Here is a 17701-nt window from a genome sequence, read left to right on the forward strand (position 1 = left end):
AATTGCATGCTTCGGAATTGTTGATTCTGTTCCTGCTGTTGCACCTCACCTTGCTGTCGTTGCTGCTGTAGGAATTGTTGTATTGCTGCTGCTTTTGCTCTTGTCGCTGCTGCTGCGTAGTGCCTGCAGTAGACCAAGAACTTGCTGATTCTGCTGCTGCTGTTGCTGTTCGCCTTGCTGTTGTGGTTGCTGCTGCTTTTGCTCTTGTCGCTGCTGCTGCTGTCCTAGTGCCTGCAGTAGACCAAGAACTTGTTGATTCTGCTGCTGCTGTTGCTGTTCCCCTTGCTGTTGTTGTTGCTGCTGCTTTTGCTCTTGTCGCTGCTGCTGCTGTCCCAGTGCCTGCAGTAGACCAAGAACTTGCTGATTCTGCTGCTGCTGTTGCTGCTCCTCTTGCTGTTGTGGTTGCTGCTGCTTTTGCTCTTGTCGCTGCTGCTGCTGTCCTAGTGCCTGCAGTAGACCAAGAACTTGTTGATTCTGCTGCTGCTGTTGCTGTTCCCCTTGATGTTGTGGTTGCTGCTGATTTTGCTCTTGTCGTCGCTGCTGCTGTCCTAGTGCCTGCAGTAGACCAAGAACTTGCTGATTTTGCTGCTGCTGTTGCTGTTCACTTTGCTGTTGTTGTTGCAGTTGTTGTTGCAGTTGCTGTTGCAGTTCCAGTTGCTGTTGCAGTTGGTCTTGCTGCTGCTGTTGCTCCTGTTGTCGCCTGTTCTGATCCTCCAATCCTACAACAGCGTTCCGATCAAAATGATCAGAAGCTTCATTTAAAAAGAAGCTTCCGAGTTTGTTCATGTACTGCATAGCGCAAGCGAAGCAGGGCTCTGCATCGCTAGGTACAACTGAAGACCCGCAGATGAGTAGGAACGTAATGAGTTGAACAGAGGGGATCCACATTATGCAGCCGAGGGGTACTTTAGATCGTTTTAATATTGAAAAGTATCCGTTGCCTTATATAGGCTTCTAGACGTAACACCGCAAAATATGGAATGTCTCGCTCCAAGTGGATATCGTAAGCGGAGATAATGCGTTTGTAACGTTAAAAATATAAAATATAGGCAAAAATATTAATTTTTTACCTTTTAAATTAGGTATGCAAACTTTTTGGCATTAGGAAAATAAACATAGAAAAGCTTTGCAAATTAAAATTAATGCATTTTTGGCTTAGTTATCAGTTTTTTAAGCATTGATTTATAAAAAAATAAAGTTATCAAAAATATCAATAAATATTGATTAAAAGAATACAAATAGTTCATTCTTTTTGTTTATCGATTTTTGATACAATCTAATTCAATTTAATTTCAAACTTCGGGTTTCGGAAGTAAGCTCCCTTTCTGGTTTCAATTTAATTTCAGGCATTTATAGTCCCAAAATATTACGTATACGCACAGGTGTAACTATACCGTTGAAAGGTACCAAATTAAAAGAGGCACTTCCGCCTCTATAAATCATATATATTCTTGAACAGCATATCTGACAAAATTTTTTTTTCAAAATTTTCAATACCGCCGATTTCCCGATTTAAATTGACTGCTCTTATAGATACACATTGATTGAGAATCTGAAACTTAAATAATAATAACATGGTTATATAAATCATATGTATTCTTGTACAGCATATCTGAAAGAAATTTTTAAAACTGCCCGCTTATTTCTCGATTTAAATTGCCTGCTCTTATAGATACACATTGATTGAGAATCTGAAACTTAAATAATAATAACATGGGTATGCAATTGGGAACTCTAATTTATTAATTCCGAAACATTGTATAATGTTTATGCATTAAGAGTTAGCTGCACAATAAAACAAAAGTGTATTTATTAATTTGGCCCCAGTGTTTCTGCAGGACCTAATTTCTGAGCCAGTGCGATCGGGTTGAGATCTAAGTCCAAGCCAGAGAGCGGTAGCTGGGAGAGATTATGTGTTTCAGCCTGCGATGCATCCACAATATTAACTTTTCCTTGCTGGTGTGATTGGGAAAGATCCAGTAATGATCCAGAAAGGTTAAACCCAGTTTTAAGCTGTCCCCCCATCTGATGATTTTCCTGTCTCTGATACTGCTTCTGAGTCAGTCCCTGTATCTGGTTTTGAAATTGATTTTGACTTTGGTTCGAATTCAGAATCTGACTCTGAATTTGATCCTGACTCTGTTCTAGATTCTGACCTTGTTTTTGACGCTGACCCTGATTCTGTTCCAGATTCTGATTCAGGATCTGATTCTGACTCTGATCCTGTTCCTGATTCTGATTCTGACCTTGTCTCTGACGCTGACCCTGATTCTGCACAAGATTCTGATTCAGAATCTGATTCTGACTCTGATTCTGTTCCAGAACCTGATTAAGGATCTGATTTTGACTCTGATTCTGTTCCAGATTCTGATTCTGACCTTGTATCTGACGCTGACCCTGATTCTGCAGAAGATTCTGATTCAGAATCTGATTCTGACTCTGATTCTGTTCTAGATTCTGACTCTGGATCTGATTCTGTTCCAAATTCTGATTCTGACCTTGTATCTGACGCTGACCCTGATTCTGCTGAAGATTCTGATTCAGAATCTGATTCTGACTCTGATTCTGTTCCAGATTCTGACTCTGGATCTGATTCTGACTCTGATTCTGTTCCAAATTCTGATTCTGACCTTGTATCTGACGCTGAACCTGATTCTGCTGAAGATTCTGATTCAGAATCTGATTCTGACTCTGATTCTGTTCCAAATTCTGATTCTGACCTTGTAACTGACGCTGAATCTGATTCTGACTCTGATTCTGTTCCAGATTCTGATTAAGGATCTGATTCTGACTCTGATTTTGTTCCAAATTCTGATTCTGACCTTGTATCTGACGCTGACCCTGATTCTGCAGAAGATTCTGATTCAGAATCTGATTCTGACTCTGATTCTGTTCCAGATTCTGACTCTGGATCTGATTCTGACTCTGATTCTGTTCCAAATTCTGATTCTGACCTTGTATCTGACGCTGAATCTGATTCTGACTCTGATTCTGTTCCAGATTCTGACTCTGGATCTGATTCTGACTCTGATTCTGTTCCAAATTCTGATTCTGACCTTGTATCTGACGCTGAATCTGATTCTGACTCTGATTCTGTTCCAGATTCTGACTCTGGATCTGATTCTGACTCTGATTCTGTTCCAAATTCTGATTCTGACCTTGTTTTTGACGCTGACCCTGATTCTGCACAAGATTCTGATTCAGAATCTGATTTTGACTCTGATTCTGTTCTAGATTCTTATTTTGATTCTGATTAATTTTCTGAGTCTGTTCCTGATTCTGTTCCAAATTCTGATTCTGTTTCTGATTCTGACCCTGCATCTGTTCCAGACTCTGATCTTGTATCTGACGCTGACTCTGCCCCTGATTCTGTTCCAAATTCAGATTCAGGATCTGATTCTGACTCTGTTCCTGTTTCTGTTCTAGGTTCTTATTTTGATTCAGATTATTTATCTGACTCTGACTCTGTTCCTGTTTCTGTTTCAGATTCTGACTCTGATTCTGTTCCTGATTCTGAATTTGGTTTTGATTCAGATGTCCCGGTCCCTGTGGCTCAATCACATTTCCTAATTCTTCTTGCACTTTAACCTTCTCTTGTTTCAACAGTGTCTCTGTAAGCTTCAACCTTTCTTGGGCAACCTCTAGCTCTCGCAACCTACGCAGCAGTGCTAACCTGTTTTCTTCCTGAGTTTTACGCAAACCGGCCAGCCTTATTAGATTCTCCAGATCCCTTTGTCGTGTGCTCAGCTGATCTTGCACGGATACACCATCTTTTTGTTGTTCTTCTGTCAGCTCCAACTGGTATTCCAGTAGATCCAACTGGCGTTGATATTGTTGCTGTAGCTTTTGCTGCAACTCCTTTTGTTGCAGCAACTGTGCCCTCAGCTGTTTGATCTCTAGCTGGTGTCCGTCCCATTCCTTTTGCGTCTGATCTTCATTAACTGGAAGAATAGGGGGCAGTATAACCACAGGCTTGTTAGTTGTGGCTTCACGAGGAGGCAATTCGGGACTAGGATTAGGTAAAACAAGTAATTTTACAGAAGGTTGACGTGGTCCCTCTGAAGCATTGGGTAGAACGATCTGCTCTGGCGGTTCTTGCCTCTGTTTTAGCAGTGATAGTAGCTGCAATTCCAGTGCTTGCAGCTGCTGACTCTGTGGGTCCTGACGCCCCTGTGGCTGTTGCAGACGTTTTATCTGATCCCGTAGTGCGAGTAACTGCTGCTGCAATTGTTGGCTTTCTTTCTGCAGTTCTTGCTGTTGCTGTTGCAGTTGTTGTTGCTGCTGCAATTGTTGGCTTTCTTGCAGCAGTTCTTGCTGTCCTAGCAGTTGCTGGTTTTGCTCTTGTCGTTGGTTTTGCCCTAGTAGATGCAGTTCACCAAGAAAATTTTGATTCAGTTGGCGCTGTTGCTGATCTTGTTTCTGTCCTAGCTGTTGCTGTTGTTGACGTTGCTGCTGCTGCTGTAGGAATTGTTCTTGGAGTTGTTCCTGCTGCTGCTGTTGTTGCTGCTGATTTTGCTCTTGTCGCTGCTGTTGCCCCAGTGCCTGCAGAATACCAAGAATTTGTTGATTCTGTTGCTGCTGTTGGTTCTCCGCTTCCTGTCGTTGTTGCTGCTGTTGTTGAAATTGTTGTTGGAGTTGTTCCTGCTGCTGCTGCTGCGTTTGCTCTTGTCGCTGGTGCTGCCCTAGTGCGTTCAGTATACCGAGGTATTGCTGTTGCTGTTGTTGCTGCTGTTGGTTCTCCGCTTCCTGTCGTTGTTGCTGCTGTTGTTGAAATTGTTGTTGGAGCTGATCCTGCTGCTGCTGCTTTTGTCCTTGTCGCTGATGCTGCCCCAGTGCCTGCAATACACCAAGGAATTGTTGATTCTGTTCCTGCTGTTGCACCTCATCTTGCTGTCGTTGTTGCTGCTGATGTTGTCGTTGCTGATGTAGGAATTGTTGTAATGGGTCCTGTCGTCGCTGCTGCTGCTGTTGTTGCAGCTGCTGTTGTTGCTGCTGCTGTTGTTGCTGCTGCTGTTGTTGCTGCTGCTGTTGTTGCTGCTGCTGTTGTTGTTGCTGCTGTTGTTGCTGCTGCTGTTGTTGCTGCTGCTTTTGCTCTTGTCGCTGCTGCTGCCCTAGTGCCTGCAGTAGACCAAGAACTTGTTGATTCTGCTGCTGCTGTTGCTGCTCCCCTTGCTGTTGTTGTTGCTGCTGGTTTTGTTCTTGCCGCTGCTGCTGGCCTAGTGCCTGCAGTAGACCAAGAACTTGTTGATTCTGCTGCTGCTGTTGCTGTTGCTGATCCCCTTGCTGTTGTTGTTGCTGCTGGTTTTGTTCTTGTCGCTGCTGCTGCCCTAGTGCCTGCAGTAGACCAAGAAATTGTTGATTCTGCTGCTGCTGTTGCTGCTCCTCTTGGTGTTGTTGTTGTTGCTGCTGTTGCTGCTGCTGCTGTTGCTGCTGCTGTTGTTGCTGTTGCTGCTGTTGCTGCTGTAGCTGCTGCTGCAGCTGCTGTTGCAGCTGCTGCTGCTGCTGCTGCTGCTGTTGTTGCTGTTGCTGCTGTTGTTGCTGCTGCTGCAGCAGCTGCTGCTGTAGCTGCTGCTGCTGCTGCTGTTGTTGCTGCTGCTGCTGTTGCTGCTGCTGCTGCTGCTGTTGCTGTTGCTGTTGTTGTTGCAGTTGTTGTTGCAGTTGTTGTTGCAGTTCCAGTTGTTGTTGCAGTTCCAGTTGCTGTTGCAATTGTTCTTGCTGCTGCTGTTGCTCCTGCTGTCGCCTGTTCTGATCCTCCAACCCTATAACAACGTTCCGATCAAAATCATCGGGAGCATGACCTAAAAAGAAGCTTGTGAGTTGGTTCTTCAACTGCCTGGCGCAAGTGAAGCAGGGCTCTGCATCGCTAGGTACAACTGCAGACCCGCAGATGAGTAGGAACGTAATGAGTTGACCCGAGGGGATCCACATTATGCAGCCGAGGGTTACTTTAGATCGTTTTAATATTGAAAAGTATCCGTTGCCTTATATAGGCTTTTAGACGTAACACCGCAAAATATGGAATGTCACGCTCCAAGTGGATATCGTAAGCGGAGATAATGCGTTTACTCTATGGGTATTGCATCATCAATCTGCTTAATGATCAAAGGTTATATCAAAGCAAAAGGACCTTGAGAATTTATTGTAAAACTAAGACCGAAATCTCTTGCGGTCCCGTTAAGTTGTAACTGTAGAGAAAAAAGGAAAACGAGTGTCTCTCAGAGCGCAGCTAAGAAAATTTTTGTTCGCTACTCAGTGGATTCTAAAAGCTGCTTCAACCTAGCAATATAGATAGGCAGATGGATGATTCAGAGGGAACCGGTCTAATACGTCCTTTTTTTATCCTGAAAACATACTTACCAACACTGGCTTCCGTAAGCTAAAATTTAAAAAAAGAAAGACTCAATCTCCATGAAAAACGTAATTAAATTGAAAGCATTAAGCGATGCAACAACTTGATAACACTTTATGTGATAAATGCGTAAAAATAGCGTGTAAAAAATACATATATAGATATATATATATATATTGATTAATAAAAAGGTCTGAAACAAAAAAAAAATCGGAATGGAATATACATATATGATGAACTCGCCTGCTGAAAATGCAGAAAAGTCTGCTGCTGCAGACTCAATATATTTTCCTGAAAAAGTTTTTTTTTATTGTAATGTGATAGAAAAGCAAAGTTTTCAGCTTGATTGTTTTTTGTTTGAAAAACTATTCGGCGATGACAAAAGTCGCTTGGCGTTTGTCTGCCGCTACTGAGACCCAAAGGCGTTAGTCTATTGTGATTATGCGATGGCAGGCGACCCAAGGGGCAATCTTCAGTCAACTCAAGCCACGCGGAAGCAGCAATAGCAAGCGGCAGCAGTTCATTACAAAAGTCTGGCCGGGAAAACAGGCGTTTCCCAAAAGGGACCGTTGCAAAAGGAAAGAAAGGCAATGGCAAAGCTGCAAATAGCAAAAGTCTCAGTACTGCTCTGCCTTCATCTCTCATCTTATCTGGCAGATACAATTTTCCAAATTGCCGGAGTTGCTCTCTCACGACTGCTGGAGAAAAGAAAATGAAAACAGTGTGAAAAACAGACTGAACTCGGCGGCAGGTGGCAATTGAAATTATGCAACAGTTTCCACAGTTTTCAGCAAAGTTTAAGTGGGGAAAACTCTCTGGGTTTTCCCGCAAATCATTATGCAATTTTCACACTTATTTCGGATTTTCCTTTTTCTCTCTCTCTCTCTGTCTCTCTCTCAACACTGCCTCGACAGTCTGTGAACCTTGACACACTTTCCCTTAATTGAGGGGAAGAGCCCATACAATGGTTACCAAACTCCACAGCTGCTAATCAGCCCCTATCTGATGGAAATGGACAGGATAATGAAAGGGAGTTGGATCTAGATAATGTTGATGCCGAGTCTTTCAATTAAGAGACTGCCACTTCTTGGCATTTATTAACTTGTAGTTGTCGGCGGTGACAGCAGCTCCTTTCGGGTTTTAGCCTTGCATTTGACTTTCAATTCTAGTTGGCCCGTGAGGACTCTAGGTTTATGGTTATGACTGGCAAAATCAATGCGGGTTTTGTGGTCGGAGCGACTTGGAAGTGAGTGGAAAATGTGGTTTAGGGGGTTGAGCACCTCAACGGTGCTCATGGAAAACGGAAAACGCAACGGGGAGGGGGAATGCCGGATGACCGATGTCTCCCGATGGGCATCTCGAATGAGTGAATGTCGTAATGAGATTATTGAGTAGAGCCTTTGGCTGAGCCTTTGTAATTATGATAAGCATCTTGTGTAGAAGCCATAATCAATTGCCATTGAAATCGAAGCGATTTGATCGAACAGGATAATTTAATCAAGCAAGTTTGAATTAATTCAGTAGAAAAAACGGTTGAATAATAAAATTAGAACTGAAATCGTACTTAAAACTTTGAATTTATGTTGAAATGTTTGAAAAAAAAAATATTGGTTGGTCTCGGTTAATAAAACTTGATAAACGAACCTAATTAGATTAGTTTAGGTACTTTTTTAACCGTAAACCACGCACAATCTATTGGATTCGGTGAAAAACATATGTATTATTAAGCCTTTCGATGTCGGTATGTCTATATCTTGGCACATAATACACATATACATATGCATATATACAGGGCTCTGCTAAATAGTCGTATCGACAGTTTGTCTCCGGTTTCTGCGGACGCCTCTCCCTAATCGCCGGCCTCCAGCTGCGGCAGAGAGCACATTTTTTGCCCGACGCCGCCACTTCCACTTCAGCAGCGATACACAGCATGTTGCACACACTGCACTCCCTCTAATTTTCCTCTCGGCTTTCCTACCCGCTTTTTCTCGTAATATTCGACGCTGTTGCCGTTGCTGTTGCCAGTGTCATCTGTCAATATTGATTTAAAATCAATTCATCTCCCGTTGCGCCAATGTGTGATTTGCCATGGTCGGTCCGAGCGCACAGCTTGAGGTTTTCATTAGCCAGGGGTATTTTTCACCGAAATTTTCGCCGTCTTCGTAAAGATTTGCTTTTCATAGGCGAGAATGCCTCCTGATTATTGATTTTATTCTTAATTTACGTCGCCTTTCATGGTGTAAAAAACCACGACAAGTTTTGTTTAATTTGAAGGCATAACAATACATTTAAATGTTCACAACTATTCTTTATACCCTTTCAATCAAAAGCTTAAAACGCAATAAAGGAGTCATTTCCGATCCTATAATCCAGTTATATTATTGATCGGCATCAACAGCTGAGTCGATCTCGCCATGTCCGTTAAAAAAATATTTTTTCGAATATTTTTCAAAAATTTAATAGGGGGAGTTTTTTTAATTCTAAAAGTCGTTATGCAGATTTGTAACCCTCATAAAAACTAGCATAGAAATACCTCCCGAATTAAATTTAATGCATTTTTGGCTTAGTTATGATATTTGAAATACTTTGATTTACATAAAAATTTGAATATAATTCATCAAATATTTAATTATTTTAAATATGAAAGTTCTATATGCTAATATCGTAGTAAAGGCCTATTCAGAAGAGCTTTCCAATCGGAGCTAATGCATTGAAAGGATATACACACTTTATTTTCTCGAAGTTAGCTTTCTTTATTATTGTAACTTAAAAACATAAGACAATCAATTAATTAAGGACACTTAAAGCTTGTTTTGCGTTTCCTTATAAAGCATTTCTGAACAGGTCGCATTACATGGGCAATGGCCTTTTGAATTAATCAAGCTTAGAGCCCTGCAGACGCACCTAGAAAATAAAGGGAAAGGGAAGGAGGGAAAATGTGGCAAAAAGTTATGCATGTGCGGTGGGCGATGGCCAATCCCTCATTCTCTATGTTCATGACACTTGTCCGTCAGTTTGGCCAAACAAAACGCGCGGGAGGGAGGCGTCATTCGAGACGTGTTCGCTCCGCCCCAAAACGACAGCAGCGATGACGATTACATGGGGGCCAAACTACTGCTGGAACTAAAACAGCAAAAAAAAAAACCAAAAGGAAAGAAAAGCAGCCACCAGAGTTCAATGCTCCTTGGCGAATATGCAAATATTCTGAAAAACGCGACGCGAACGCAACTCTTTTTTATTTTTTGGGGGGCGAGTGACGCACACGCACGGCACTGGAAACTTGAAAAGCGGCTTAAAGTGTTGGCCTTGTTATTTAAGAATTACTGGATAAAAATAATGTAAACTTGGGGGCTTACACACAAGCATGCAGGCGCTCGGCCTCGAGGACCAAGGACGTAAAAATGCGCTTTTAAACGAATGGAGTCCTCCTCATTTCAATTGCATTCAACAGCGCTTAACATTTTTACTGCCAACCCGCCCGCCGCCACTCATATCAATAAATTTTCGCACACAAGAAAAGGCAGTGGCGGAAAAGCCCTGAATGACATAAGAGGCCTACCAAGCTGGAAAAATATATTTTATTAAATGCATTCGCCGTCATTGGGCAGGCACCGAAAAACAAATGTGAAGCGAGAGAACTTGCGAAAATTAAAACGGGGGCGAGCATATAATAATTCGTTTTCTTTGTCCAACTTTCCGATCTCTCGATGTGGAAAGGCTTTTCGTAATTGGTTTTTGATTTAACAAATTTAAACTTCAATTAAGAACAAATTGTATTTGTGTAAAGTAGCGAGATTAAGTTGCACTCTTAAATAAAATTTACCAAATTATTTCTCTTAAAGTGAGCCAATAAATTCAATCGCCCTTAATTTGCACAATTTATTTAAATATATTCCGAGTAACAAATACGATTTGAGCCAATTTTAGACTGATTGGCTCTATTTTGGTCAGCCGTTGATTGACATTGGGATATAGAGGAAAAGCGATTTTTTGTCCCAGGAGACTCCTGGAACTTACCCTTAAATTATTTAAAAGCCAAGCCTCTATCCGGATAAAATTTTGACAAATTTGACCACAAAGTTTTCCGACGACAGACAATAAACCAAAATGACAATTATAAAGCAAATTGTGGGCAAAAGTAAATGAAATTAGTTTACTGGTTTATGGGCCTAATTCGAATTCAAAATGCCTACGAAATACAAACACACACACATGTTTTGGCCATAAAATTTGCATACACTCACAGACAACAACAGCCCTTTATGAGTTATAGAGACCCAAAAACAAAAATGTAATCAACAACGTGTGTCGTTCCATGTGAATTTAAATTTGCGATTTAATTAAATCAAAGCATAAATTGCCAAAAAGCTACAATTGTGGTTTGGGGGCATCATCATCCTCATCATCATCATCATCATCATCGTCATGACCTCAAGGAAGGCGCGCCCACACGTGTTGTTCTTACAAATGACTTTCCATTTAACCGAGAGACAATTGATAATTAAAGTTTAATAGCCTGGCCATAATTATTTCGGTGCGTGCTCTTTGTTGACAATTTGATTAGCTGCTGAAGATTGTCCAATAAGTAGGAAATTCCGGTGTGCCATCAAATAGTAAAGTTTTCCCTTAGTTGACAAAAAACCGCCAGCAGTCCTTAGATTTCTTGAAGACATTATAGATATGCGTGCATTGCTTCGCTTTGTAGTTTTAACTAATTTCTCTGACAAGTTTTACAATAAATAAATAGAGAAAAATCTAGCTCAGATCAGGCGTGTGCCCTGAGCCATTTTCCGGAAGACAATTTAGCTTAAGTTGTTGCCACCTTAATTCACTTAGACGAAGAAGAAACTTGGAAAAATAGACAGATAGACAAAATGTAAACTAGTTTCGAGTTGGAGAACAAAAGGGGTGTACGGGGTTAAGGTGCACAGTGCACACACGTCCGTGTGTCTAGGTGACAGTGGAAAATTTTAAAGTTTTACTCTTCTAATTAAATTAAGCAAGAGGCCAACTAGAAAAGTTTGCCCAACACCTGTGGCAATCCCTTCTGTGTCCTCACCTACGCGGCCCTAAAAAGTTCTCGAAAATTTTCACACAGCAAGAAAATGCAAATCTCTGGCAAATATTCATAGTAATTTCATATTTTTTAAGTGTCATTATACTTAGATACTATAAGGTTAAAAAACCATTTATCTTTCTTACTGTGCATCTGTCTTTAAGGACTTTCGTCACCTGTTTCATGCCAGCTTCTGGCAGCGCAGTTTACTTGCAGACATTTGAATAATTACTAAAGTTGACTTGCTCCAGAGAGAAAAAAGTGAGATTTATGTGTCGTAGCCAGCTCCTAGTGCTAGAGGAATTTTCGGAGTCTTTTTCCTCCATTTTTATATTTATCCCAAGTTGTTTTCCTTTTCCGTTTTTGTGCCTTGATGCATGGATATACTTTGTATATACATTTATTTTGGCATCAGCAGTAGTCGCAGGCAAAAAGTGTGAATTTATGTGTGGCGACAACAAAAAATGTATTTCGAGTGAATTAAATTTGGGTAGCCTGCGCCAAAGTTCCTAGCAACATCACGGCAACGGCAACATTTCCTTTGGCAACATTTCAACCCCCGCCAACAATGTTGGGCCACATGTCTGAGGAACATTGCAACGACCAATGGCAGCCAAAGATATTGGCAACTAAGTCCCCGTTGGTGTTTATTCGTGACGACGATGATGATGGTTCTGATGAGGTTACAGGGCGAAGGATTGCTCAGCCAGGGAAAGCCACAGGAAACCCGATGGCCATCACAGGTTTCTCCGGGGCCCTTCAACCCAAAAAGTAAACGCAATTTGGTAAGCGAAAATTTCATTAGAGCTGGAACGAAATTTAATAAACCCATCATAGCGACATCGAGCGGATGGCTAAGGTGCGGTAAAAAAAAAAAAAAAAAATGAATGGCACAGCACAGTAAACATCAGCACGAGGTGAACATTCAAGCAACCCTTGGGATAGAAAACCATACAGGAACCATGTTCAACAGTGGAAATTTAATTTTTCCGAGGGTGGTTTTAGTTCCTATCTCTAAAAAAAAAGGGGATAAAAAACACACATATATCTCTAAAAATGTTCATGGCTAAATGCTTCGCATATTTTTGTGTTCCATTTGCATTGAGGTCATAGGTCACACACACACAGAGCGGCCATTTTTGATTTATACGACGTGCCCCCCGTCACAGCAAACACAAAATGGAAATTTATTGGTTGCACCGCACCATTTTCCGCCAAAAAGGTAAATCACAGCAAAAAAAACGCGGTAATTGTACTTTGGATTTTTAAAAGCGGTTCGTTTTTTTTTCTTTTGAGTTGTGTATTTGGTATTTAATAGCATTTGATGTGGGCTAGAAATAGCATAAGCTTAGCGTAAGCGTTATAGTAATGAATGGTTTTTAGGTATCAATGTGGAGTGAAGGTCATTTTAATCTTGCAAATAGTAAGGAGTTCAAATATATTGATGATATTTAAGTATATGGTAACATTAATAACAACAACAATTAAAAATTTTTTATATAATTTTTAAAGCCCCATTAAAAAATGATGTACAAAACACTTGAAACTAGTATCATAGTACCACTCTGAAGATTTCAAATATAATATTTATGTACTTAATTGGGAAATCCCTAGATACATATAATTCAATAACCAATTAATTGCACAAATACTATTCCGACAAAAGCTAAAAATCAATTATTAATTTCCGAGTTTTCGCTTACTGCGGTTAACAAGCCGTCGAAAATTCGTCAATCAATTGTTTTGGCTGCTCGACAATAACACTGCGGGAGGACAAAGCGCGACTTAACTCCTTGTGGCCCATTTAACCCCCCATTGGCCGCCCTGTCAGCTGCCATTCAACAGCTATTTAAAATTCCATTCGCTTTGGTGGGCGCTATTCAACTATCAACTATGTGTATGTGCATCGAACAAGTTTTGGGCACAGGAATTCAGCAAATTTCAACGGTGACTTCATTAATTTAGCAGAATAATTAAAGGCGACAAACGCAATGCAAACTCACACATATATTTTGTGAAAATATTTGCGGTCTTTGCTCTTGGCTTCATTTGTAAATAAACGTAATTTATAATGAAAATCAAACCAAAAGCCGACAGACAAGAGAGAGCAGTCGGTGTTGCACAGTGTTGGCATTCCCATTGTTTAATATTTTTGTGAGAATAAAGCCCTTCGGCTTTCTTGCTCCTCTTTTTGCATATGAAATATTTCATGATGGCACTTTAAAGCTTTGTGTATACGTAGGTTCATATGCAAGGTAGGTGTGTTCTGTATGGCAACGGAAGGGTAATAAAAATTCCGCAATGGCGTCAGCTTTGCATTGCGCCAGCGAAAAACCCGTCAACCTTTTTGGGCCAAAAGAATGTCGCACAAATAAAAATAAAATTAAAAAGCATTGCATAAATACAATTTTTTTTTGCACTATTTACTTTACTCTCTCCCCGGCTGTTTCTATTTCTCCGTAACTCTATGGAAACTGTATTACCGCACGCGATTCCCCTGAAAGCCATTAACTCGAAACAAAACCAAAAAAATAAAATATAAGGAGATATAGTATAGCTCTATATATCTCTATATCTCCCTTAAGCCGCAGAAAATTTTGTTTTTTGGGGGAGCAGAAGAAGGAGAGGCAGCCGAAAAAATTGTCTGTGCTGTAATTAGTGTAATAGGCCGAGATGTATGGTCCATGTGTGTTTGTTTTGTGTCGGTATTTTGCACTCAGTCTATTATATATTTAACCAGAGTCTAGCCTGTGAAGTCAGTTTGCATTCCCCAAATATTTCATTTAATTAAATCCCGCTTTAATACAGTTTTTTATACATTCTTTTTATCTTTCGTTTATTTACAGGTAAATAAATTAATGCATTTTCCCCTTAACTAAAGATGAGTGAGAGTCGTGTGACGAGGTCTTTGTGAGTATAAATCGGGGTTACCCTTGTAGTTTGCAATTGAATTACACGCAAAAATCAAAGCGATGAAGTCAATGTTAAAAAACTCTTAACTACTTCAAAAATTCATTAATTTAAATTCGGAAAGCTTTCCTATGTTAGTATTTATTAGATTAATAAATTTGCATACTCACTTTAAAGTTTACAAAAATGCAAAATTTTTGTCAACTTTTGGTCAAGTTTTGGATAGATGGATGGATCGATTCGATTGATGCTGATCAAGAATATATATGATTTATAGGGTCGGAGATGACTCCTTCATTGCATCTAGCTTAAATTATAACACCCTATAGTAGTATAAAAATGTTGAAAATTCAAATACAATTTGCCTTTTCAATATCTACATAAATTAAAGTGGGGAAAAGTTGCGGAAATCGGTTGGAGAGCTTAAAAGAGGCATTGGAGAGGCCCTCTTTAAAACAGTTTACAATAAACCGAGCAAAGAGAAGAGGAAAAAGCCCCACATCAAGTGCCTCTTGCCTGGATTTTCCATGTGAAAGGCAAAATCAATGAACAAGATAAACGTTTACTAAATATGAGTACGAGCTAGGTACCATTTTTTGTGTGGTTTTCTCAAACGAAACTGTAGAAAGCAAGGCTTGAAAAAGCACTTCACACAGAAGAAGCTCGGTTAGGTGTAAAACTATGTATGGTTAAAAGGGAAATTGTAAAACTTATAAAAATGTCTCTGGGAAAAGGAAGAATTGAAATAAGAGGTATAGAAGATAAAATGTTTATAACGACTACCAGCTTAGGGCTTGTGACTTACCTTTAATTGCTGAAATTAACAAAAAGATTAAACTAAAATAAAATTTTATGAGATCTAAAAGTTGTCATAATACAAAAACAAATAATAATTTAGTAAAAGGTAGTACTTTTATTTCGCACTTGTCATGTGATTATTTCCCAATTATCATTAATTTTCTTATTTTTCCCAATTATTTTCCGCAATCCTTAACCTTTGAATCATTTTTATATCGCCAGCTGTTTGCTGGCTCTGCCATTTCTGCCTTTTCCCCTGTCGAACAGGAGAATTGCACTCCTGGCAGTAATTACCCAGGACACACGGGCACACAGACAAAAGCAATCGCGGCCCATAATAAATTCATAATTGACAGGGGCTCGGCGGAAATGAGGCCCCCTTCTCACGCTTTTGGGCTCGGTCTTTGACAAATATCCTTGCTGAACGTCGGGCGAATTTCACGCATAAACAGGCTGTTTCCACTGGCACTTCCTACCACGTCCTCCACTCGACGTCCTGTTATCCCCTCCACGTTCTACACGCCTCTCCAGCGGCACTTCCGGCAAAGCGACCCTGACACAGGGCCCTTTTCCAAACCCCTTTCTGGGTAATTGCGAAAACTATTAAGCCAAATTATGGGTTTTACTTTACGAAGCGGCAACCCTTTTTTGTACCCAGCACTTGAGAGTTAGAAGTGCCGTGAAAATCAAGAGCACGCGAAATTATTATATAGATTTAACCCCGAAAATATAATATTTGCTGCCCTTTCAGGCGGTGGCAGTGAGAGTGCATCAAATATACACTTGTGTGCGTATGTGTGCCGGGGAAAAGGTTAATATTTGTGTGTTTGCCTTCCGCCTCCCGTTCACATGGCGGCGCATAATCCCCAATGGTTCTCCCTAGCATTCCCATGGCGCCCTTTAAATGGCCCGTAAAAAAATTGCAAACAAAATGAGGGAAACTAAAAGAAATACGAATAAAAACAGAGCCAATTGAGTAGCTATTACCGAAAAAAATTCAAACAATTTACCATGAAATACACTCCAAATGCTGCGGGGGTTAAAAAAATGAAAAGTCATTTTCACGTATTTTGTGGAGCCAACGAAACATTTTTCACTTTTCAATAGTTCATTTTTCATGTACTCATACATAATTTAAGTGACCGTATTTACGGGGAATTATTGGCTGCAAATATATTCGATGTTCGATGGTTCGATGAGGTGAGAAACACATTTGTCCAGCCTCTGTGACAAATTGGGGAGCCATTTGGGTTTGGCATTTAAATGTTATTATTATTGCTGAAATAAAAACATAAACTTGGATGAATTTTTGTACAAAATAAAATAATACTATTCCAATCAATCCTAAATAATATTGAAAAATATTGTATATCTTTAATTTAGTTATAATTCATTAAAAGCTTATAATAATAAATATTAATCGTAACACTCAGTTTTACAGCAATTGTAAACTTTTATGAATATTGAAGCTTTTAAAATTATCCTTCCTTTGTATACTTTTGATCTTCTCTTTTTATTGTTTAATTAAATATTTCACCACCTTTTTCCAAGGTGGAACAAAAAAGATACACTGCAGTGCATTCCGCCCATAAATTAAAATCAAACTTTTTCGTTACCATTGTAACTCAAGCGAAAATCCTCACATGAACGCCTCTAAAGTATTTCCGAATTGAAATTCCTCAAATGCATCACACGAACGCATAAATGTTTGGTTCCGCCTAAGGGGTCCGAAATTTTAATAACTCAATTACGCACATATTTGAATTCATTAGCGAAAGGATATACATCGGGAGGGATAGCGCTGCTAAGGGTAGTCCGGACTCCGGAGGCAGCTCACAATCAAATGTATATAAATCAAATTTAGCGCCGAAATGTGCAAAAGGAGTGGCGCTGAGAAATACAGGGGTTCATTTTTATTATTGTTACTTTTCCCTATGCCAAAGATCCGCAGGGGTGCATATATATATATGAATTTGGGAAATTATTACCTCAGCACCCGAAGAAAAAACTAATAACCATGTAAGGATTTAATAATAAATCAAGGACGCGTAAGAGGCAGAGTGAGGGAAATCGCAAACAGGAAGTAGAATAAGGGATTGGATTCATGGCACAATACGAATTTCAACTAGACAAATGAACGGCCGACAGAGCTCCTGTCTCTTTGCATATAACAAAGGTCCTTTAGCCGGGCATTATATTCCTCGCATTTATCATCCGAATTGAATAATACTTCCCGGGATAGCAGTTACATATGTTCTCCCATTCATAGTTCGCGCGAGGATCCCCCGGAAAATGCTCACAGACAATGATCTCGAATGGTTCTTTTCCAGGTAGCTAAGTCCCAGTTTTTTCCCTCTGTATAATCCTCTTTTCTGGACTGTTTCCGAGTGGAATTTGTGCTACCCTCGGTTGACAAGAACCTCTCGTTAGGTGGGATTAGCAAACTCAGCTTGACTGCTATTATTGTTATTTTTGTTGTGTTTTGTTCAAATGTTCAATGAATCGAAATTGGGTTGTTCGAGGCGCTAATTGACAGCCCAATTGACGGGGCTGCTTTGGACTTATGAGGTCACTTAAGGGTCACTCGA

General features: G+C 40.1%; 2 protein-coding genes across 13 annotated transcripts in view; one reads left to right on the top strand and one right to left on the bottom strand.

Annotated features, from left to right (window-relative positions):
• Fas3 (fasciclin 3) overlaps nucleotides 1-17701 on the top strand; it is a 292347-nt gene that overhangs the window by 247469 nt on the left and 27177 nt on the right. The gene's annotated exons all lie outside the window — the stretch shown is intronic.
• On the bottom strand, nucleotides 1721-13840 carry Acp36DE (Accessory gland protein 36DE). Of its 2 annotated transcripts, XM_086830385.1 has the most exons (2): nucleotides 2721-13840; nucleotides 1721-2630 (listed from the first exon to the last, which is right to left on the bottom strand). In XM_086830385.1, exons 1-2 carry the CDS (start codon nucleotides 5926-5928, stop codon nucleotides 1813-1815), a joined length of 4026 nt encoding a protein of 1341 aa, XP_086686511.1. In that variant the 5' UTR covers nucleotides 5929-13840; the 3' UTR covers nucleotides 1721-1812. The 2 variants fall into 2 exon arrangements, with proteins under 2 accessions (XP_086686511.1, XP_086686509.1); XM_086830383.1 differs by having other exon boundaries at nucleotides 1721-13840.

Source organism: Drosophila serrata, unplaced genomic scaffold, assembly GCF_035046125.1.
Source record: "Drosophila serrata isolate PLE 108 unplaced genomic scaffold, ASM3504612v1 contig_240, whole genome shotgun sequence".
Taxonomy (NCBI): Eukaryota; Metazoa; Arthropoda; class Insecta; order Diptera; family Drosophilidae; genus Drosophila; species Drosophila serrata.

Bases quoted from the DNA above. Each gene is read 5' to 3' on its own strand.
- Acp36DE (XM_086830383.1), bottom strand. From the start codon at position 5,928: ATGTGGATCCCCTCGGGTCAACTCATTACGTTCCTACTCATCTGCGGG.